Source organism: Stegostoma tigrinum, chromosome 10, assembly GCF_030684315.1.
Source record: "Stegostoma tigrinum isolate sSteTig4 chromosome 10, sSteTig4.hap1, whole genome shotgun sequence".
Taxonomy (NCBI): domain Eukaryota; kingdom Metazoa; phylum Chordata; class Chondrichthyes; order Orectolobiformes; family Stegostomatidae; genus Stegostoma; species Stegostoma tigrinum.
In genome coordinates, this window is record NC_081363.1 from 4,634,178 (window position 1) to 4,658,213 (window position 24,036).

General features: G+C 44.7%; 1 protein-coding gene across 2 annotated transcripts in view; it reads left to right on the forward strand.

Moving 5' to 3' along the window:
- Window positions 1–24,036, forward strand: part of nudt14 (nudix (nucleoside diphosphate linked moiety X)-type motif 14) — a 91,229-nt gene that overhangs the window by 28,436 nt on the left and 38,757 nt on the right. For both annotated transcript variants that reach the window (XM_059648925.1, XM_059648924.1), the window contains exon 2: window positions 9,584–9,627. In XM_059648925.1, the coding sequence (XP_059504908.1) occupies window positions 9,584–9,627 (44 nt within the window). The remainder of the gene's footprint in view (window positions 1–9,583; window positions 9,628–24,036) is intronic.

The window sequence follows — 24,036 nt, forward strand, 5'->3', positions numbered from 1 at the left end:
GCGCTTTTACTGTTGTTTTTTAATGTAACTAACAAATTAGCTTTGTGGATGAAATTTATAGGCACTGAATGTTCTAACCCACCCTCTGTGTAAAGAGACTATTTTCTTTCTTGCTTTTCTTTGTTTACAGGATGTGGCTATTGCTAGCTGGGCCCACTTTTATTGCCCGTCCCTCATTGTCCTTGAGACGATGTGTGAGCTATCTTCATAAACCGCTGCAGTTATTGAAGGCAGCACTTTAAATCTTTGTAGATAAGGTCCCTGGATCAATTCCCGGAGTGTGCCGAGGGTTTTTACTTGGCAGCTGGAATACCCGCATGGACTGTACCCCAGTGGAAAGCTGTACAGGGCGGTGTAATGGGTAAACTGAGGGGAGAGGCTAGAGTTCAGCATTCTGCCTTGAGGCTGCGATCATTTCAGATTGGCAGACATTCCAGCGCGTGTGGTTTTGTTTGTGCTCGTGCTGTTGCACTTTTCTTTCAAAAAGACAAAAGGGGAAGAGCTCCTAAAAAAAAATCATTCATTATGTGTGTGACAGTGAGCATGTAGAAGCCTGTACAGCCAACTGTTTACATATGCAGTTTGCCAAGGTAACTGGCTCGGCTGTTCTTAGGCTGAATTATTCCTATAAGAGACCAGGTGCTACCTCCGTGACTGAAGAGCTCTGTATGTTTCTTATCCCAACCTCAGCGTCTGCACACCCCTTCAAGAACAATCGAAACATACAGCTTTGAACACTTACTCCCATCAGTTTGAGCATGACATCTTATCATGTTGATCTGTGCCCTGAGCCAAGAGGAATGAGAATTTTGTTACCTGCTAATGCAGTGCAAATATCCACTTGCCCGTACCCACTGTCTGTGCCTAGAGTCTGAAACTAGTCATGTAAGAATAGGCTTGCATTTTTGTAGCACCTTTCTTGACCGGCTCCCAGAGCAGTTAAATACTTTTGAAGTGTAAGGTGCTATTGTAATGAGGAGACATGACAGTAACTCCAAGGGGCAATGTGATCATAAGTAGATAACCTGTTGGTTGATGGACAATCACGTGATGGGCACTGGGGAGAGTTCCCCTCTTGGCATTGGGACCACCATGACTGCGTTCCATACAAAGGCAGTGCCATCTGCCCCCCTCCCACCACCACCATCCCCAACTCCCTCAACACCCTTCCTCCTCTCCCTGACTCCTGCCGCTGCCCCTTTCACCCCTCACGTCTCCCTGTCCGTCCCCTCACCACCTCTGTCTTTCGTACCCTGTCTCCTGTCACCCCACCTCCTTTATGAGCAATGCCTCTGTCCTCTTCTGTGTGCCGTTCTCTTGTTACCAGAACATTTCTGCCTGCCTCTCCCACTTTTCTTTGCTTGCAGGCTTGCGTCCAATTATCTGGCAGGGTTTTCACTTCCTGCCTTTATTAATGAACACAATTGTTCACTCGGCACTGTTAACGGTCACAACTGAAATCTGATTTTGAGTGGAGCAAGGTCAGCAATTTAAGAAAATGTGTCCCTCATTTATGGCAGCACATTGCTGAGACAATAGTAAATGTCAGCATCTCCTACAGCAGGGGGCACACTTCAATAAGTAAAGTCAACTGCAGTACCCATCACATGCCCCTGTTTTAGGGTGCACTGCAGGTTCTGTGTTATGCTGTTTCAGCAGGGAATCGCAATCAAATAATGATGGATGGATGCTTTCCCTCCGCAAACAATCTTTATTCACCCATTGTGACCCCTCATCACTTGTAGGCCATTATCCAAGAAAAGTGAGATACATACAAACAAGGAGTAGGCCACTCGGCCCTTCGAGCCTGCTCCATCATTCAATAACATTTTGGCTGATCTGATTTTTAGCCTCAACTCTACATTCCTGCACAGCCCCTGACAATCTTTCATCCCCCTTAGTAATCAGGAACCTGTCTCCCTCTGCCTTCAAAAATTCTTTTCCCACTACCTTTTGAGGAAGGGAATTCCAAGAAAGCTCAACACTCAGAAAAAAGAATGTTTCCTTGTCTTAAATAGGCACCTCCTTATTTTTAAACCATGACCTTTTAGTTCTGGATTCTCCTGCAAGAGGAAACATGTTTTCCACATCCACCTGGTCAAGTCCCTCAGGATCTTGCGTGTTTCAGTTAAGTTGCCTCCAACTGTTCTAAACACCAGAGGGTACAGGTCGAGCCTGGCTAACCATCTCTCACAGGGTAATCTGCTCATTCTAGGGATTGCCTAGTAAACCTTCTGCTTCCAAGTGATTAACATCCCTCTGTGAGTACAGTGACCAGCACCGTACACAGTACTCCAGATGTGGTCTCATCAATGCCCTGTATAACTGAAACATAATCTTACGTTCAATTCCCTTTGCAACAAACTGTTACATTCTGTGACCTTTCCTGATTACTTGCTGTCAGAAACAGAGCTCCAAGCAGCTGCTCCAGAACAGGGCATATTGTTTTAGCCAGCTTGGCAAAGTAAAAGACTTCCATTGACAGAGCACTTCTTGTGCCTGGGAACTTCCCAAATACTTCACGTGTGGTGTGTTACTCCAGAATACACATATTGCTGTGGAGACAAATCTGGCAACATTTCTGCCCAAAGTAACAGTAAGATGAACGGGCTCCTTCGGGGTTGTTATCTGGGAAAGGAACATTGGCCAGGCTTTAGGAGAATTTCCAGCTCCCTTTCTGAAGAATCTGGAATGTTGGCCAGACTTTTAGTTAAGGTTGCTAATTCTGGTTGAACGTATTCCTACATCTATTATTACAGGGCTTTCTATCTTCATTGAAAATTAACATGTTAATTTTCATGGACCCCATCTTCCCACTACAGTCAAGAAGCAGATTCTTTGTGCCCCAGTTGCTTATTTCTGAGTTCCAGTATTTTTATTTAATCAAAATTACACAAAAGGAACTTGATTTTTTTTCGGTAATTGGCAGTGATTTCATGATCATTATTAGACCCGTTATTCCAGATTCTTTATTGTGTTCAAATTCCACCATCTGCCATGGCAGGATTTGAACCTGGGTCCCCAGAACATTAGCTGAGTTTCGGGTTCAGTAGTCTAGTGATAATGCCAGAAGACCATCACCTCTCCATGGTGTGAATAATCCCAGCAGCCAATATTCAGGCCATGATTTGGAGGTGTTGGTGTTGGACTGGGGTGGACAAGGTCAGAAATCACACAACACCAGGCTATACTCTAACAGAGATGGTGGGTTAGCTCTCTGATGTAGGGTCTAGGCCCGAAACGTCAGCTTTTGTGCTCCTGAGATGCTGCTTAGCCTGCTGTGTTCATCCAGCGCCACACCTTGTTATCTTCTATACTCTAACAGGTTTATTTGAAGTAAACCCGTTGGACTATAACATGGTGTCGCCTGACTTCTCGAGCAATTTTGGAATAACAGCTTTATGGCTAGTGTGACACCTTTGCAGGTTTTCAGTTTATCTAGTTAGCTGCGAGTTAATATAACAAGGGCCACTCTGTTTATCTAGTTACCTGCGAGTTAATATAACAAGGGCCACTCTGTTGTCGATGTTGTCTTATTGACCTGCAAACAAATACTTTGCAAGCAACACACTGAAAGGAAAGTACTTCCGCTGTGCTCCAGAATCAAATTTTCTATCAATCACCTTGATAATGAGAGCATTAATCTTATCTAAACAAGAAGAGCCTTCATAGATCGCTCAATCTTATATTGGTGTGACTCTTAAAAAACTTAAACCACAAGCAGTATCAAGAGTTCAGGGACTAGAGCCCAAAGCTGTTGAACCCCAGACCTGTGCTTTTGAGGTAAGAAGATCATTTGAGCATACTGGCAAACTTATTCACATCCACCCCTCGCCAAACAACCTTCCCTCTTCTTCCTCCTCAACACCATGGCATCAGGAAGTTGGATTATATCATGCTGCAGATGTCTTGTGGAAGCAGTTTGGTAAGGCAACCTCCTCATGGCATGAGGTGACAGGAGACTGAAGCCCATTGTGTTATGAATTGTTGAAACAACAGATTTCGCCAATTCTGAAACAGGGAAATCTCACTGGAGCTAGTTTGATTTTCCTTGTTTACTGAAGGTGCCAATCAGTACAGAGCAGAATAAAACCTGGACCTTTGCCTATGGGGCTCAGTCCCAAAGTTGTCACAGTGTCTCAGTGGGTCTTATCTCTTAATTGGAAGGTTATAGGTTCAACTTCCATACCAGAGACCCAAGCAAAAGAGCTTGAGATACAGAAGTAAACAATCCCATGGCCACTGTACCAAAGATGCTTCGGAGTTCTGCTTGCTGCCAAGGTCACTGTTTATCTTCCAACCAATACAATTTCAAAGAGACCCCAGATGACGTGGTCATTATTACATTGCTGTTTGTGGGAGCTTGCTGGCTGCCACATTTTATAGAATCATTGGATTATACAGTACCGAAGAGGCCCTTCAGGGCATCAAGCCTCTACCAACATTTCACCATCCACATCAATGGTACTTTGTGACTGTAGAACACTTTGACAACATCCTGAGGTCCTGGAAGGTGCTATAGAGATGCTTGTTTTCTTTGCTTATCACAGTGGCTGTTTATTTACCCACCAGGAACCACACTATTAAACTGTTCCTGCCCTTAATGGGTTGTTAGTCCAACATTGGGTGCATTGGCACTCTGCTTACATTGTAAAGTGTCTTGCTCGTTGGCTCATGCCCCAACCTCCACCGATCTTACAGGGCTAACAAATCACAGTGCAGCTCACAGGGCTACCATCCCATGATCAGCTTTGCTCTCTGTTAACTGGTTTGAAACAGCATGGGTACTGCAAATGGACCTGAATGTCACTGGCCTAAGAAGGGAGAAAATAACAGACATTACTAAAACCTGCTGTTTATTGGAAAGAGGATGTGGGTGAACTGTGAAGCTTTCTGTTGCTGACTGCCTCTCTAAACTGCATTCAGATTTAGCAGTGGCACAGGGATGTTTTTGAAACGATTGATTCTTGAGGAGAGTGGAAGTATTTTCCTTTCCATGTATTGCTTGCACAGCCACAGGTTCAGGTTGAGACATGCAGAAGATAACACTTGTATTTCCATCAGTAAAAACAGGGGTCATTCATACTCATTAAACTCTGCTTCCTTCAGAAGGACAACACTGCACAGATCACATTTCAGGTAGTTATCAGCCACTTTCATGCAATCTAGTTAGATTGAATATCTTTCTTTGCCTTCTTTATTTCATTATACATTGTTAATGCATTTATAATCTCTCTTGCATCCACTTTCTCTCTCTGTCCATGTATCTCTAATCCCTCAGTTGCTTTGTCTTTGTCTCTTACCTCCCCCACCTCTGAGCCCACCCATGTTTGTTTGTCTTCATTCTTTTGATTCTCTGCCTATCCCCTTCCTTCTGCCTGTATACGTGACTCTGCAGAACTGTTCACCAGCATGAGCCATCACTTTAAGATGAAAATAGCAACAGGTTAGAATATATAAGCACCCGCACCCCTCACTGGCCTCACAAGAGCTTAGTGTTCACAATTTTATTTTTGATAATTTAGCAAAAGCGGGAAGACTTTCAGTCCACTACAGCCTCTCCTCTCTCTTATCAGTAATTGTACACCCAACAAAGAGAGTCGCACTCTGTATAACTCGTAGAGGGGCTGCTGACAGCAGCTTGCCTGCGCAGTTAATGGTTATACAGCTTTCTGGCAATGGGTCAGAAGGCTACTAAGCAAACTGAGTGAGTGAGCGAGCCAGTCAGGGATAATTCCAGTTATCGATACTTGTCAGCTTCAGGTGGGATGGAGAGGTGGCCTGATGCTAAGTTTTGGCAGTCAGTAGAGAGTTCCAGTTCCCTTGCTGTGCTGTTGATGCAGGCTTTGTATGTGCAGCATTTTTGCTGATTGATGGTGCAAGCCGGGCAGCTCCTGAGAGTGGGCTTTCCTTCAGACACAGTAACACTAAACACTGTCAGTCATGGATCACAAGAATGTGGCGTGTGGAATGTATAATGTGGGTTCAAGGGCAGTGGTATTGGCTCCAAGCCTTCAACATTAGCCCTTTTCAAATTTCTTACCTCACCTGAATCCAAACAGTTCCAAAATGCAAAAAGTGGATGTCTATCTTGTGTATGTGCAAAAGTAATAGATTGTCATATCGCATGTGCTCTGTCTCGTAGAAGTCCACAGCTCAGAAAAAGGCCCTTCAGCTCATTGAGTTTGCGCTGGTCAAAAAGAACCACCTAACTGTTCTAATCCCATTTTCCACCTCTTCAGGCAGGACCTGAACTCATTATCGACTGATGCTTCACCTCGAGCCGTTTTCTTGACAGTTTTGTCAGGCCAGGCTGAGGAGGCATTTATCTAGTTAACCTCAGCCAGAATGCAGTATTGACACTGTTCTGAACTACACAGTTGCCAGCCAGTGAGTGCCCACCTTGTTATCTGAAGACACCTTTGGTTGGTGGCGGTGGGGGCAATGATGGTGGGTTGTCCTGCCGGCTCTGGATCCAAAACCTAATTAGATAAAATGGTCCTCAAGATCACACTTTTTATTGTTGGCATTTAATCGTGGAGTTCAATGTGTGTGGAACATTTTTCTTCATTGTTGTAATACAATCATTTCCAGAAAGGCCAAGATTTGTGACACATACTTAACAGAATCATAGACACTAATGGTGTGGAAAGAGGCCATTTGGCTCATTGAGTCTGCCCCTACCCTCCAAACAGCACCCTACGCAGACCCAGCCCTCCCACCCTATCCATGTTACCATTGGCTAACCCACCCATCCCTGGGCACCATGGGGCAATTTAGCATGTCCAATCTACCTAACGACATCTTTGGACTGTGGGAGGAAACCAGGGAACATACGCAGACACAGGGAGAACGTGTAATCCCCACACAGACAGCCATCTGAGGGTAGAATTGAACCTGGGACCCTGGCGCCATGAGGTATTAGCGCTAACCACTGAGCCATCATGTTGCCCCTGAGAATGTGGTGGTAATGTTCCTTCTCAAACTGGTGGTCATTGTTTGTTATCCAAGTTTCTGGGCTGTTTTAGAGGGCAGTACCAGTTAACCAGAATGGCCTGGGCTCCCTGCCACGTACAGGCCCAGATTGGGTGAAGGTGGCAAGTTTTCCTTCCCAAAGGACATTTGTTAAATTTTTAACAACAGTGACCAATCACGCTAGTAAGGAGAATTTCGGAGAGCTGCAGCCAACTCTGTGCTTCAGCTCCATTCTGTGAGGGCTCTTCTTGTCAAGATACAATGCTTTAAATATGTGAACCATTAAAGGCACACTCCTTTTCCAGCTGCTACTTGTAATCCATGTGCCACAGGCTGCCTGACATGTTTCCCCATAAGGTAGGAGTTCCGAGACTTCTTTAAACAAGACACTCTCTGCACTTCGCTCGTGCTGCCTGCCTGAGGGGTCATATTTTACAAGCAGCGCGTGGGAAGGATTATAGTTTTAAGAGCTAAATGGAAGACATGTCCAGAAATGAACTGATCTTTGTAGAAACTTTCATGTTCCACAGTTGTCCCTCCAAGAGGGTAATTAGAATGCCCAATTAGCTTTTGTTAGGGGAGTTAGGGCAGGGGTCCCGAACGTGGAATTAGGTTTTAGGGAGGCGTTGAAATTTAAACAGACAGAAGAAGGCATTCACAGAAGCAATGACTGACACAAGAGTAAAGATAGTTTACCTTTGCTGCCGTAATATTCCCTGTGTGCCTCAGCCCTAATCCTAATTCTATCCCCTAACTCCCACCTGTTATTTTTGCTTCTCTAAGCCCAACTACTCTAATCACCAGTTACTCAGTCCACCAGCTAATCCAGAACTGCACTTCCCAAGAGCCTCAACAAACCCCCACACATCTTCCGATCCTTGCTGAACTAAATCGATCACTAATCTCCCAAAAATTCCAGTTTTCCAGAAAACCGCTGAGCCTTCATGTTTGAACCTCCACATGACCTTTCCTTATCCTATCTCGTCCGCACCCATAACTTTCTCCCTGCCTTTATAACTCTTCAGATTCTAGCCTTTTTTCTATTCTCCTACTGCTTTCTCCTTTGGTGGTTGTACTTTCTGCCTGACTTCCACATTGTGGAACCCCGTTCCTAAATCTGTTCCTCCCTCTTCTGCTTTCAGAGGCCCATTAGGAACCATCTGGTTTATTAGCCTTTTGGTCTGGGTCTAATTTTCTCTCATTGTGCGTATGTGCAGTTTTTCAGATTGATTTGAACTTAATCCTTGAAAGTTGCCACCCAGGTTGACAGGGCTGTTAAGACGGCATACAGTGTTTTAGCTTTTATTAATAGAGGGATCGAGTTCCAGAACCAAGAGGTTATGGTGAAGCTGTACAAAACTCTGGTGCGGCTGCACTTGGAGTATTGCGTACAGTTCTGGTCACCGCATTATAAGAAGGATGTGGAAGCTTTGGAAAGGATGCAGAGGAGATTTACTAGGATGTTGCCTGGTATGGAGGGAAGGTCTTACGAGGAAAGGCTGAGGGACTTGAGGCTGTTTTCATTAGAGAGAAGAAGGTTGAGAGGTGACTTAATTGAAACATATAAAATAATCAGAGGGTTAGATAGGGTGGATAGGGAGAGCCTTTTTCCTAGGATGGTGACAGCGAGCACGAGGGGGCATAGCTTTAAATTGAGGGGTGAAAGATATAGGACAGATGTCAGAGGTAGTTTCTTTACTCAGAGAGTAGTCGTCATTGGACAAGCATATGGACGTACGTGGAATAGTGTAGGTTAGATGGGCTTGAGATCGGTATGACAGGTCGGGACAACATTGAGGGCCGAAGGGTCTGTACTGAGCTGTAATGTTCTATGTTGTTCTCTGTTAAGCCGAACTATTCAAAGGTTTCTGAATGTTATACTTGTAGCAAAGCAACGTGGGATGGTTAGCAGGAACCGGGGGCGGGGGGGATGGTGGTGGGGTAGGAGGAGCGGGCATAGCCACATAAGGTTAGAAAGTCCTGCTTGTAACTTGCATGTACCTACTAACTCCAGCAGGGAACTGAATTCATACTGAAGGAAGAGAACATAGAATATCATAGAAACTCTACAGTGTGGAAGTAGACCATTCTGCCCAATACGTCCACACCGACCCTCCAAAAGACATCCCACCTCGACCCATCCCTCCCCCAAATCTATCCCTGTAACCCTGCATTCCCATAACCTGCACATTCCGGGACACTGTGAGCAATTTAGCATTTGCAAACTTTGAGGAACGAGGACTGGAGGGGGACCAAATGGATTGCATTCCCAAAGTGCTGAAACAGGCTTGATGGAGCGAGATAGAGAGCAGCATACGCAGCTGTGCACTCCTGGAGCGTGAGCAGTGAATGTGCCCTGGGTGAACACAGCAGACCAAGCAGTATCAGAGGAGCAGGAAGGCTGACGTTTCAGGCCTAGACCCTACTTCAGTAAAACAGCTTTTCCGTCAGCTTTCCGGCTGCTCTGATGCTGCTTGGCCTGCTGTGTTCATCCAGCTCTACGCCTTGTTATCTCAGATTCTCCAGCATCTGCAGTTCCTACTATCAGTGAATGTGCCCTATCGGATTTCACACATTTCAAGATCTGACTTTTTTTTTCTCTTTACAGAATGGTGCCAGGAAGTACTGGGATTTCATGAAAACACATGACAGGTGACTTGCTCGTGACACTTTGTCACTATCTCTTGTTTGTTCCTGTCAACTTTCATTAGACCAACTCGTCTTCACTGCAGCTGCACAATTAATGCCTACTTGAAGCTTTCTTTCCTTATTATCCCAATTTTCGTTCGTTTCTACCACTCCTCTTTTGCCCTGGTGCTAAGTTTGTGTGGACCGATTACCCAGCCCTTATCTTAAATTCTAGACAGAACTTGGGCAGCAGCTCTCCCTGTGTAACAGCAGACCATAATCACAACTAGTTCACTAATACAAGGAAATGATGATTCCTTAGCTCCAATTACAGGCATCAGTGGAACCAGATTAGTTCTTCTTAAAAATTGCTGATGGAAGGCGGCAGTCCTAGCAAGACCAGCATTTATTGCCCCTTGAGAAGGTGGGGGCAAGCTGCCTTCTTGAACCGCTGCATTCCGTGTGTTGGAGGTAAACCCACAGTGCCCTTAGGGAGGGCATTCCAGGATTTTGACCCAGTGACACTGAAGGAACAATAATATATTTCCAAGTCAGGATGGTGAGTGGCTCGGAGGGGAACTTGCAGGGGGTGGTGTTCCCATGTACCTGCCACTCTTGTGCCTTCCAGGTGGAACTGATCCTAAATCCTAATCTGGGTATCAGCACACTGCTTCACTCACTTGGGTTTACGCAGTAAATATTGCCCATTTGACGATTTACATCAAATGTTGGAAACTATTGAGGTAGGTAGTCTCACCGAGCTGGTTCATTGTTCCGTAGACGTTTCATTACCCTGCCGGGTAACATCCTCAGTGCAGCCTCCGATGAAGCGTCGGTGTGTTTTCCTGCCTGGTTTTTAAACTCTGGAATCCTTTGAGCTGGGTTACCTCACTTCCGGTTTTCCCTCGCAATGGCATGTATATGGGGTCGAGTTCTATGTGTTTGTTGTTGGCTTTCTTTGTGGAGTACCAGGCTTCTAGGAATTCCCATTCCTGTCTCTGCTTTGCTTGTCCCAGGATCTTGGTGTTGTCCTGGTTGAATTGGTGGTTCTCCTTGTCCATGTGGACAGAGATGAGTGAGTAAGAAGGAAACCCAGAAGTGAGGTAATCCAGCCCAACGGAGCCCAGAGTTTAAAAACCAGGCAGGAAAACACACTGATAATGGGAACTGCAGATGCTGGAGAATCCAAGATAACAAAGTGTGGAGCTGGATGAACACAGCAGGCCGAGCAGCATCTAAGGAGCACAAAAGCTGACGTTTTGGGCCTAGACCCTTCATCAGAGCCACACACTGATGCTTCATCGGAGGCTGCACTGAGCATGTTACCCAGCACAGTAACAAAATGTCTGCAGAACAATGAACCAGCTTGGTGAGCCAACCAACCTCAACACCCACAACCCGATCTACAGATCTACTCCAAAATGTTGGAAACTATTGTGAGTTTTCTAAGTGTGGGCTGGTTGAGTCTGGTCAGTACATTGTTTGCAGCAAACAACTGAGGGACACGCAGTTTCTTATGATGTCCCAGTCTTTGTGACTTTCAACCTAGATACATGGCATCACATCAACACTGAAAGTTATCTACCTCGTGACTCACTTATTTGATGTGGTAGATCAGATTTTTTTGTTTTCTTTACCATTCATGGGATGAGGGCATCGCTGGCTAGGCAGAATTTATTGCCCATCCCTAATTGCAGAGAAGGCAGTTTAGAGTCAGCCACATTGCTGTGGGTCTGGAGTCACATGTAGGCCAAACCAGGTAAGGATGGCAGTTTCCTTCCCTAAAGGGCATCAGTGAACCAGGTGGGCTTTTCCAACAGTCGGCAATGGGCAATGGATTCACAGTCATCATCAGACTCTTAATTCCAGATAATTGTTGAATTCAAATTCCACCATCTGCTGTAACAGGATTCAAACCTGGGCCCCCAGAAAGTTATCTGAGTCTCTGGATTAACAGTCCAGCGATGATACCACTAGGCCATCGCCTCCCCTATTTATCGGTGTGCTTCACACAAAATCATGAAAGGGTTTAAGGGTTTTGGTCCTGGAAAGTGTTCTGTTTACTTCAGAGTAAGGTACCTTCAGAATCTGAGCAACAGGTGAAGCTAGTACATTCACACTGCTATTATGCAACATGAGGTGTGTTTGACACTAACAGGGTTCTGCCGACAATTAGGAAGACGTTCTGTCTGTAACACAAATAGGCAATGTGCTGAATGAGTTTCAGTGGTGGTCTGATGCCAAGTATATTGGGCGTACATCCCAAAAGATCCTGACTGTATCCAATCAAATAACCCTCTTCTTGCACGATCATCCGTCCCTGTATCTTCTCAATTGACTCAGTATCAGATCTGCTTTGTAATGCTCCTGTGAAGTGGTGTTTTAAATATGTTGATGGTATTATATATAAATAGAAAGTTGTTGTAAACATACACTGCTGCACACTGGTCCCACCAACATTGGTAAAGGAACATTACCCCACAATGTGATAGCGAGCTCATAACTAAAAGGACCCTTGCCCACATTGTGGTATATCTGAGCGTAGGCAGATGTTGCTCTGGCCTGTCCATTGAAGCAGCTTTTTTCAGGATAGGTATGACCGGCCAGTATGCTGACAGCTCACTGTATGTTTTTAGCAGTGTGTCAGGCCTGCAGAATCTTAATGTTGCTAATTATTCCTTTTGTTTAAGCAGGTCTCATTTCACAAGCACTAAGTAATAGCCATGGGTTCGGTATCGCCATCAAATTAATTTTATCAAAGAGAAGGTGGGGGGTGGTGCTGGAGTCCGGGAATAGAGTAGGGGAGGATAGAATAAAGCTGAGTGTATTGGCCTCCCAGTGGGAATGTTGAAAATTCCATAGATCAGTTTCAAGCCCCTATCAAGTTCAAGGGAAGACCAAACAAACCCTTTGAGATGTGGTAGGTGTTTTGTAAATTACTGATCTCCGAGAAGGACAGACTGTGATCGATGACAGATCCTATTGCTCTATGCATGTGTGCAAGATGGTGTTGTTGAGGTGTTCAGTTTAAAGTGTGATTCGGAAGAGCCGGCATACAATAATTAGGAGCAGGAGTTGGCCATTCAGCCCATCAAACTTGCTCCTCATTAAGTAAGATCATGGCTGATCTGGTTGTGGTCTCATCTGTACTTTCTTGTCATCTCCACTACCTCTGACTCCCTTCACTGTCCAAAATCTATCAAACTTGGCCTCAAATACATTCAGTGACCCAGGCTGTTTCTGGGGAAGAGAGTTCCACTGACTCCCCTCGTGGGAGAGTCTGGGACCAGAGGGCATAGTCACTGAATAAAGGGATTGCCAATTTAAGACTGAAATGAGGAGGAATTTCTTGTCACAGGTTTTGAGTCTTTGCAACTCCCTGAAGCTAAAGCAGCGGGAGACAGAGTCCTTTTGCATATTTCAGGCTGAGATAGATTCTTCATCAGTTGGGGATTGGAGGGTTATGGGGAAAATGCAAGTAAGAAGACATGAGAGATGTCAGATCAGCCATGGTCCCATTGAATGACAGAGCAGGCTTGAGGGACTGAATGGCCTATTCCTGTTGTTATTTTTTACGATCTTATGTTTTTAGACTACTGACTCACTGAGAGAAAAACATTTTCCTTATCTCAGTATTGAGTTGGGCAGCCCTAATATTTAATCTGTTATTCCTATTTCCAGACTCCCTCCACAAAGGGAAACAAGTGAACCCCAACAGAACAGCTTCTGATATCATTATATACTTGCTTAAGTAGGAAAACCAAAACTGTACAATCTAACCAAGTCTCTTTACAGCTGCAGCAACACTTCACTCTCTTTATATTAAATGTTCCCTTCACTAAATGCTACTATTCCACTTGCTTACTAATCATTTACCTACATGTTAGCCTTTTAGGACTCGTATCAGGATGCCCAGATTCCCCCTAACGAGGTCTGCAATCTTTCTTTATTTAAATTATATGCTGCTTTATATTCTTTTTGCAAAAATGGACAAGTTTTCATTCTTCTACATTATACTCCATCTGTTACTTTTTTCCCCAATCGCTCACCTGTCTAACTTTATGGTATTGTACAATTTTTACTTTCAGTTTGATACTGTTGTCGTTTTCTTCAGTTAAACAAGGATTGTGTGACCCTCTGATAGAATCTTTATCTTTGTTGAAAAGTATATTATACCTCCATAAAATCTGCCACTCTTTCATGAAATTTTATGATCGCTATTACTGAGAGATTCCTTTACTTTGAGTTCATTCACTAATCTTGTCTCATTGCACATTACCAGGTCTAAAATAGTCTTCTTCCTGGTTAGCACTGGAATATACTGTTGTAAGAAATTGTCCAGAATGTACTCTTTTGAACTCATCTTTCCTTTTGTCAGTTTGATTTATCCAATCTCAATGTAGGTTAGAATTGTCCAGGATTATTACAGTACACTTCTTATAATCCCCCATTATTCCTTTCTGTAAGTTCTGTCCAGAGTGTAGTTACTGTTACAGGTCTGTAAACAACTTGCATATGTGACCTAGTGATAATGGGAACTGCAGATGCTGGAGAATCCACGATAACAAAGTGTGAGGCTGGATGAACACAGCAGGCCAAGCAGCTTCTTAGGAGCACAAAAGCTGACGTTTCGGGCCTAGACCATTCATCACATGGTGATTCTCTGACGAAGGGTCCAGGCCCGAAATGTCAGCTTTTGTGCTCCTGAGATGCTGCGTGGCCTGCTGTGTTCATCCAGCTCCACACTTTGTTATCTTGCATATGTGATCCTAGGCCCCAAGATGACCTTCCATATCAAGCAGATGTTCACCTGCACATCTGCCAATGTGGTACATTGTATCCATTGCACCCGGTGTGGCTTCCTCTACATTGGGGAAACCAAGCGGAGGCTTGGGGACCGCTTTGCAGAACACCTCCGCTCGGTTCGCAATAAACAACTGCACCTCCCAGTCGCGAACCATTTTAACTCCCCCTCCCATTCTTTAGATGACATGTCCATCATGGGCCTCCTGCAGTGCCACAATGAGGCCACCCGAAGGTTGCAAGAACAGCAACTCATATTCCGCCTGGGAACCCTGCAGCCATATGGTATCAATGTGGACTTCACAACCTTCAAAATCTCCCCTTCCCCCACTGCATCCCAAAACCAGCCCAATTCTTCCCCTCCCCCCACTGCATCACAAAACCAGCCCAGCCTGTCTCTGCCTCCCTAACCTGTTCTTCCTCTCACCCATCCCTTCCTCCCACCTCAAGCCGCACCTCCATTTCCGACCTACCACCTCATCCTGCCTCCTTGACCTGTCCGTCTTCCCTGGACTGACCTATGCCCTCCCTGGACTGACCTATGCCCTCCCTATCTCCTCACCTATACTCTCCTCTCCACCTATCTTCTTTTCTCTCCATCTTCGGTCCGCCTCCCCCTCTCTCCCTATTTATTCCAGTTCCCTCTCCCCATCCCCCTTTTCTGATGAAGGGTCTAGGCCCGAAACGTCAGCTTTTGTGCTCCTGAGATGCTGCTGGGCCTGCTGTGTTCATCCAGCCTCACATTTTATTATCTTTGATTCTGTATCTTGATCTTCTGAACTTTGCTGTACTAGTGTCATCTTTAATTAACAGAATTACCATCCTGCTTTTACCTAGTTTCTTGACCTTATTATTCTTGTCTGATATGTTAAATAACCTTGAATATTTTTCTCTCAGCCTTAGTCACCTTGCAACCGCACCTCTGAAATCATCTCCTTCATATTTGTCTCTATTTCTGCTATTGATTGATCCCTTTTAATACCAATGCTGCCTGCATTCAGATACAGAGTCTCTAATTCTGACTTGTTACACTTTTTGCAATCTCTGGCCTTATTTGCTATTTTCTCTTGAGTGTACTCTTGAGTGTCTATGCTCTGTTCCTACCTGCTACACTTCAGCTATCATTAGTTATGTCAGTTCCCTGTTCTGTTGCCTTTTGCTTTCTCTCAATTTTACTGCCTCTTCCATTGTCTGATCCATAGTCCTGCACTATTTAATGTAAAGCTGATGGAGTGCTTGTAGTTATAAGACTCACCAGACACCTGGGCCCAGCATGGTTGAGGTAAAGATTGTGGAGTTTGGTAAGTGGAGTAGAGGAGATAACTTGGCTATATTGTACAGTGGAGGATTAGGAAATGTTAGGAATAGTGATAATTTGTGTTGAGACTCTTGTGAAATTTCAATATAATAATGAAAATAGTTTTAATCTTCAGGATGACAGAGGAAGTCTGAAGTGATACATTTCAGAAGGACTAATATGCAGACAGTGTACTAAAAATGGCACTGCTTTGAAAAGTGCATAAAGAGTGAGAGACATTGGTATTCATAGACACGCAAAATCTTAAAATGATAGAGTGTGTTGAAAACAAGGCTGAAAAAGCATTTTGGTTACTTAGGTTCATAAATAGAGGAATAGAAGATAAAAGCAGGGGTCTTGTTGAAAGTTTATAAACGAGCGGTTAAGCCTTAGACTGAATATTATGGACAATACAATGACGGTGTACTTGACAAACGATATTAGGGAACAGAAAACCAAAAACTCTGGATGCTGGAAATCAGAAAAAAAGACTCAAATTGCTGGAAAAACTCAGCTGGTCTGGCAGCATCTGTGGAGAGAAAGCATAAACTCTGCTTTCACACCACAGATGCTACCAAACCTGCTGAGTTTATCCAGCAATTTCTGATGTGATGGGACAGAGTAGTTTTACTAGGACGTAATGAGGAATGTGGGATTTGGTGATGAGGAAATGTTAGGACTATTCCCCTGTGAGCAGGTGAATAAGAAATGACTGAGTAGAGATTTTGAGGAAGTTGAGAAGTTCTGTTAAAATATTTCGAGAAACAGGTTGGGCAGTAGAGCTCTAACCTGAGGTCTTAGATTTAAAGTCGTTGGGGGGAAAATAATGAGCAATGTTTCTATTTGGGATTGTTGGGATCTTGATATTGTTTTCATGCAGAAGGAAACCATTCAGCCCCTCATATCTGCTGTGACTCATTAATTGAGCATCATTATCTAGTGCTGGTCTCCTGATTTTTCTCCATATCCTTGCATATTATTTTTATACAAATAATACAAATCCTTGAATGCCCCTCAGATGATGCATGACTAAGTATGACTGCCTGTTTTAAGTCAGTACAGGTGGTATGGGATGCATTTGTGGGAAGTGGGTGTCACTGGCTGCCCCAGCATTTATTCCCCATCCCTGGTTGCCCCCTTGAGAAGGTGGGGGTGAGCTGCCTTCTTGAACGGCCGCAGTCCATGTGATGTAGGTTGACCCACAGTGCTCTTAGGGAGGGACTTCCAGGATTTTGACCCAGCAACGCTGAAGGAAATGATTTCTATGTGTGCTGTAAGTTTCAATGATAATACCCCAAGCTTGGATAATAAGAAGTGTGGAACTGATCTCTACAGTCCACTTAAAAAAACATAGGCAAGATGTTTTTACTTCTTAGGGATACCAGAACAACTTGGAATAATAATAAATTCCAGCAGGAAAATTAGATAACCCCTCCTTACCCAAGAACGGTGAGAAGATGCAATGTCCTGTCCCAAGGGGTTGTAGAGATGAATAGTATAGATACATTGATACACATTGCAGATACACTGAGGCAAACATAAAGCAGTTGGGCTGAATGGCCTATTTCTGTTATATAAATTCAATGCAAGGTGCTGGCTTCATTGCTGAGTTTTTTTTTTCCTCATCTGACAAAGTGTTTTAACGAGCATGCAGAAACAGAGACATCTTGTGCGATACACAAATGTCTAAAGGTGACAGGACAAGTTGATGAGACTGTTTAAAAATAAACCACACTGGATATTTGTCTTTATAAATAGAAGAATGAAGTGAAAAGGCAAATACGCTATTTTAAATCTTTATAAATCAGGCTACTTCTCCTGTCTTTCTTTCCTCTCTCTGTTTTTCTGTCATCTGATTCCCTAACTCTCACTTTCATCTCTCTCTTTAGTCTCCTTCCCTTCTCTATCCCTTTCACTTCCACCATCATACAGTTCTCTCTCTCTCCTGTTTTGTCTGATTCAGTCAGTATTCTACCCCTTATCTCTGTATCTGTCTGTCCCTGTGTTCCCCTTTATCTTTATTTCATTTGTGCTGTGAGAAAGATTGATTTTCAATTTGTTATAGAATCATAGAGTCACACAGCATGGAAACAGACCGAAACAGACCCTTCGGTCCAACCAGTCCATGCCAAACATAATCCCAAACTCAACTGGTCCTACCTGCTTGCTCCAGGCCCATACCCCTCCAAACCGTTCCCATTCATGTACGTATCCAAATGTCTTCTAAACAGTGTAATTGTACCCACATCCAACTCAGGAAGTTCATTCCACGCATGAACGTCCCCCTGCGTAAACACAAAGTTGCCCCTCATGTCTTTATTAAATGTCTCTCCTCTCACCTTAAAAATATGCCCCTAGTCTTGAAATCCCCCACCCTATGGAAAAGGCACGTGCCATTCACCTTATCTGTATGCCTCGTGATTTTATAAACTTCTATAAAGCCGCCTCTCATCCTCCTCTGCTCCATTGAAAAGAATTTCAGTTTATCCAACCTTTACAACTCAAACCTTCCATACCCGGCAACATCCTGGTAAATCGCTTCTGAACCCTCTCCAGTTTGATAATATCCTCCTACAACAGAGCGACCAGAAGAGGACACGGTACTTCAGCAGAGGCTCACCAATGTCAGCATGACCTCCTAACTCTGGACTGAGCAATGAAGGCAAGTGTGCCAAACACCACCTTAACCACCCTGTCTCTCTGTGACACAAACTTCTTGACATAGAACGTAGAACATAGAAAAGTACAGCACAGTACAGGCCCTCGGCCCACAATGTTGTGCCGTGGAATATTCCTAATCCCAAAACAAAATAACTTAACCTACATTCCCCTCAATTCACTGCTGTCCATGTGCATGTCCAGCAGTCGCTTAAATGTCACTAATGACTCTGCTTCCACGACTACCATTGGTAAACTATTCCATGTGCTCACAACTCTCTGGGTGAAGAACCTTCCTCTGACGTCTCCTCTATACCTTCCTTCTAACACCTTAAAACTATGACCCCTCGTGGCAGTCACTCCTGCCCTGGGGACAAGTCTCTGGCTATCGACTTTATCCATGCCTCTCATTACCTTGTACACCTCGATCAGGTCACCTCTCTTCCTCCTTCTCTCCAGAGAGAAAAGTCCGAGCTCAGTCAACCTTGCCTCGTATGACAAGCCCTCCAGTCCAGGCAGCATCCTGGTAAACCTCCTTTGCACCCTCTCCAAAGCCTCCACATCTTTCCTATAATAGGGCGACCAGGACTGGACACAATATTCCAAGTGTGGTCTCATCAGGGTTTTGTAGAACTGCAGCATAACCTCACGGCTCTTAAACTCGATCCCCCTGTTAATGAAAGCCAAAACACCATATGCTTTCTTAACGACCTTATCCACCTGGGTGACAACTTTGAGGGAGCTATGCACTGAACACCAAGATCCCGCGGTTCCTCCACACTGCCGAGAATCCTGCCTTTAATCCTATATTCAGCATTTAAGTTCGACCTTCCAAAATGCATCACTTCGCATTTATCCAGGTTGAACTCCATCTGCCATTTCTCAGCCCAGCTCTGCATTCTGTCAGTGTCTCGCTGAAGCCTGCAATAGCCCGCGATACTATCAACGGCACCTCCAACCTTTGTGTCATCAGCGAACATACTAACCCATCCCTCAACCTCCTCATCCAAGTCATTTATAAAAACTACAAAGAGCAGAGGCCCAAGAACAGAGCCCTGCGGGACACCACTCAGCACTGATCTCCAGGCAGAATATTTACCATCTACAACCACTCTCTGCCTCCTGTCAGCAAACCAATTCTGAATCCAGACAGCCAAATCACCCTGTATCCCATACCTCCTGACTTTATGAATGAGCCTGCCATGGGGAACCTTATCAAATGCCTTGTTGAAGTCCATGTACACCACATCCACTGCTCGACCCTCGTCAACCTGTCTCGTGACTTCCTCAAAGAATTCAATAAGATTTGTAAGGCATGACCTGCCCCTCTCAAAGCTATGCTGACTCCCTTTAATCATGCTATGCTTTTCCAAATAGTCATAAATCCTATCCCTCAGAATTCTTTCCAAAACCTTGCTGACCACAGACGTAAGACTGACTGGTCTATAATTTCCAGGGATTTCCCTATTCCCTTTCTTGAAAAGAGGAACAACATTTGCCTCCCTCCAATCTTCCGGTACGACTCCAGTGGAGAGTGAGGAAGCAAAGATCTTCGCCAGTGGCTTAGCAACCTCCTTTCTCGCTTCCCAGACATGTTCATCAATGATCAATCTACATGCTTATCGATGATCAGAAACCCTGGATGTTAGCATTTTTAACTGGGAGCCAAGTGGCTGCTATGAAATAGTAGGCCTGATAATGTGATTTTTTTTTAGCAAGTAGTGACATTTATTTTTCACGCTTGGCACCTATGCTGAAACCTGTGGAGGAAAGTGTCAGTGGTTCATTGCTCAGTCCCAGTTTGTATCACAATTTGACAGCTTCAGAAGCAGTAGCCTTCTGGGGGCTAAAAACAGTGGCTGGAATGTTGTAGGGGGCTCAGAGATATGGGCTGTGGGGAGAGGTGTGGTATGGTTAGCCCCATCTCAACATCAGGATCATCTTGTTCCACGTTCTATGTTTTCCTCATGTTGAGAATCTAGCTAGGCGGCAGTAGGCCGCAAATTGACACAACTGACCTCATTAACATTCACACTCCCATCCTAACAAACTCACCAAACAAGGTAGACAACGAGTTTTGAGAAGATTTGTAGCTCAGGTTGAGGTTCTGGATGTGAGTATGCTCGCTGAGCTGGAAGGTTAGTTTTCAGACGTTTCGTCACCATTCTAGATAACATCATCAGTGAGCCTCCGACAAAGCGCTGGTGTTATGTCCCGCTTTCTATTTATCTGGTTGGGTTTCCTTGGGTTGGTGATGTCATTTCCTGTTCTTTTTCTCAGGGGATGGTAGATTGGCTCCAAGTCAATGTGTTTGTTGATGGAGTTCCGGTTGGAATGCCATGCTTCTAGGAATTCTCGTGTATGTCTCTGTTTGGCTTGTACTAGGATGGATGTGTTGTCCCAATCAAAGTGGTGTCCTTCCTTAACTGTATGTAAGGATACGAGTGATAGTGGGTCATGTTGCTTTGTGGCTAGTTGATGTTCATGTATCCTGGTGGCTAGCTTTCTGCCTGTTTGTCCAATGTAGTGTTTGTCACAGTTCTTGCAAGGTACTTTGTAGATGACGTTTGTTTTATTTGTTGTCTGTATAGGGTCTTTTAAGTTCATTAGCTGCTGTTTTAGTGTGTTGGTGGGTTTGTGGGCTACCCTGATGCCAAGAGGTCCGAGTAGTCTGGCAGTCATTTCAGAAATGTCTTTGATGTATGGGAGAGTGGTTATGGTTTCTGGGCCCGTTTTGTCTGTTTGTTTGGGTTTGTTGCTGAGGAATCGGCGGACTGTGTTCATAGGGTACCCATTCTTTTTGAATACGCTGTATAGGTGATTTTCCTCTGCTCTTCGTAGTTCCTCTGTGCTGCAGTTTGTGGTGGCTCGTTGGAATAATGTTCTAATGCAGCTTCATTTGTGGGTGTTGGGATGTTTGCTCCTGTAGTTCAGTATTTGGTCCGTATGTGTTGTTTTCCTGTAGACAACACATACGGACCAAATACTGAACTACAGGAGCAAACATCCCAACACCCACAAATGAAGCTGCATTAGAACATTATTCCAACGAGCCACCACACACTGCAGCACAGAGGAACTACACAGAGCAGAAGAAAATCACCTATACAGCGTATTCAAAAAGAATGGGTACCCTATGAACACAGTCCGCCGATTCCTCAGCAATAAACCCAAACAAACAGACAAAACGGGCTCAGAAACCATAACCACTCTCCCGTACATCAAAGACATTTCCGAAATGACTGCCAGACTACTCGGACCCCTTGGCATCAGGGTAGCCCACAAACCCACCAACACACTAAAACAGCAGCTAATGAACTTAAAAGACCCTATACAGACAACAAATAAAACGAACGTCATCTACAAAATACCTTGCAAGAACTGTGACACACACTACATTGGACAAACAGGCAGAAAGCTAGCCACCAGGATACATGAACATCAACTAGCCACAAAACGACATGACCCACTATCACTCGTATCCTTACATACAGATGAGGAAGGACACCACTTTGATTGGGGCAACACATCCATCCTAGGACAAGCCAAACAGAGACATGCACGAGAATTCCTAGAAGCATGGCATTCCAACCGGAACTCCATCAACAAACACATTGATTTGGAGCCAATCTACCATCCCCTGAGAAAAAGAACAGGAAATGACATCACCAACGCAGGAATGACATCACCAACCCAAGGAAACCTAACCAGATAAATAGAAAGTGGGACATTACACCAGCGCTTCGTCGGAGGCTCACTGATGATGTTACCTAGAATGGTGACGAAACGTCTGACAATGAACCTTCCAGCTCAGCGAGCAATCTCACATCCAGAACAGGTATACATGTTGGATGTAGATGGGGATGATCTTTTCAGGGGCTAGGAGCTGGAGTCAGGCTCAGAGGGAAAGGGTGCAGTTAGACAGAACGATGCGAATAGGAGACTCAATTGTGAGGGGGACAGACAGGAGATTCTGTGGCTGCAGAAGAGACACCAGGATGCTGTGTAGTCTCCTGGGTGCTAGGGTCGTGGATATCTCTGAGCAGTTGCAGAATGTTCTGAAGGGGGAGGGTGAACACCCAGAGGTCATTGTGCACACCATTTCAAATGACAGAGGTAGACAAAGGGATAGGATCTTGTGTAACGAGTACAGGGAGTTAGGTTAGAAGGTAAAAAGCAGGATCTCAAGGGGAGTGACCTTTGAATTACTCCCAATGCCATGCACCAGTGAGGGTAGAACTAGAAAAATATCCCAGATGAATGTGTGGCTAAGGAGATGGTACAGGAAGCAGGGTTTTCATTTTTTGGATCATTGGGACTCTTCTGGGGTGGAAAGAATCTCTACGAAAGGGAAAGGGTGCACTTGAACCAGATGAAGTTCAATATTCTCGTGGGAAGATTTGCTCGGGGTACCTGGGAGGGTAGTTTGGCGGGGTGGGGAGGTGCATGGTGGCGTGGGTGGGGTGAGGGGTGGTGGTAGTGGGGTGGTGATACTCTGAATAAGAGAACGGCTGTCAAGAGGTCAGGCGAAAATACAGTAGCCATCAAAAGCAAGTTTACTATTCAGGATAGGCAGGGACACAGTAGAGGGAGGAATAGACTTCTGGTTTAAAGTGCATTTATTTCAATGCACAAGACCTGACTGGTAAGGCAGATGAGTTCTGAGCAAGGACTGGCCCAGGGGACTGTGATATTACAGCCATAATAGAAACATGGCTGAGAGAAGGGCAGGATTGGCAGCTCAATGTTCCAGGATACAGAAGCTGCAGGTGTGATAGAAGTACAAGTGAGTGAGGAGGGGGCGTTGCCACTTGGATAAAAGAAGGACATAACAACTCTGCTGAAAGAGGTTATTCTTAAAGGGTCATCAAATGAGGCCAAATGGTTAGAACTTAAAAACAAGAAGGGGATGGTCACACTGTTGGGACTGTATTTCTAGAGTCCCAAGTAGCTAGCAGATACTAGAGGAGCAGATGTGTAGAGAGATTGCAGAGACCTGTAGGAATAGTACAGTAGTATTGGTTGGAGATTTTAATTTCACTTGTATTGACTGGGCCACCCAAAGTATATAATGTCCAGATGGGGTGGAATTTGTTAAATGTGTCTAAGAAAATTTTCAAAATCAATACATAGAGGGCCCTACTCAGGAGGGTGCAACACTGGACCTCCTCTTAGGGTTCGAGACCAGACAAGTGACTTAAGTGTCAGTCAGAGAGCACTTTGGGTCCAGTGACCATAACTGCCTTAGTTTTAACATAGTTATAGAGGACAATAGGTTAGGCCCAAAGGCTAAGGTGCTAAACTGGAGCAGGGCCAATTTTGGGCCAGAGATAATGGGAACTGCAGATGCTGGAGAATCCGAGATAAGAAAGTGTGGGGCTGGATGAACACAGCAGCCAAGCAGCATCTCAGGAGCACAAAAGCTGACGTTTCGGGCCTAGACCCTTCATCAGAGAGGGGGATGGGGAGAGGGAACTGGAATAAATAGGGAGAGAGGGGGAGGCGGACCGAAGATGGACAAGAGAGTTGCAGTGGGAGAGAGATCCCCTGAGGTTTGTGCAGTGGGAGAGTTATCTCGGATTCTCCAGCATCTGCAGTTCCCATTATCTCTGATACAATTTTAACCTCACTGCGAAGCCTCTTCCAGGGATGCCTAACCTGAAGAAGTTACCCTC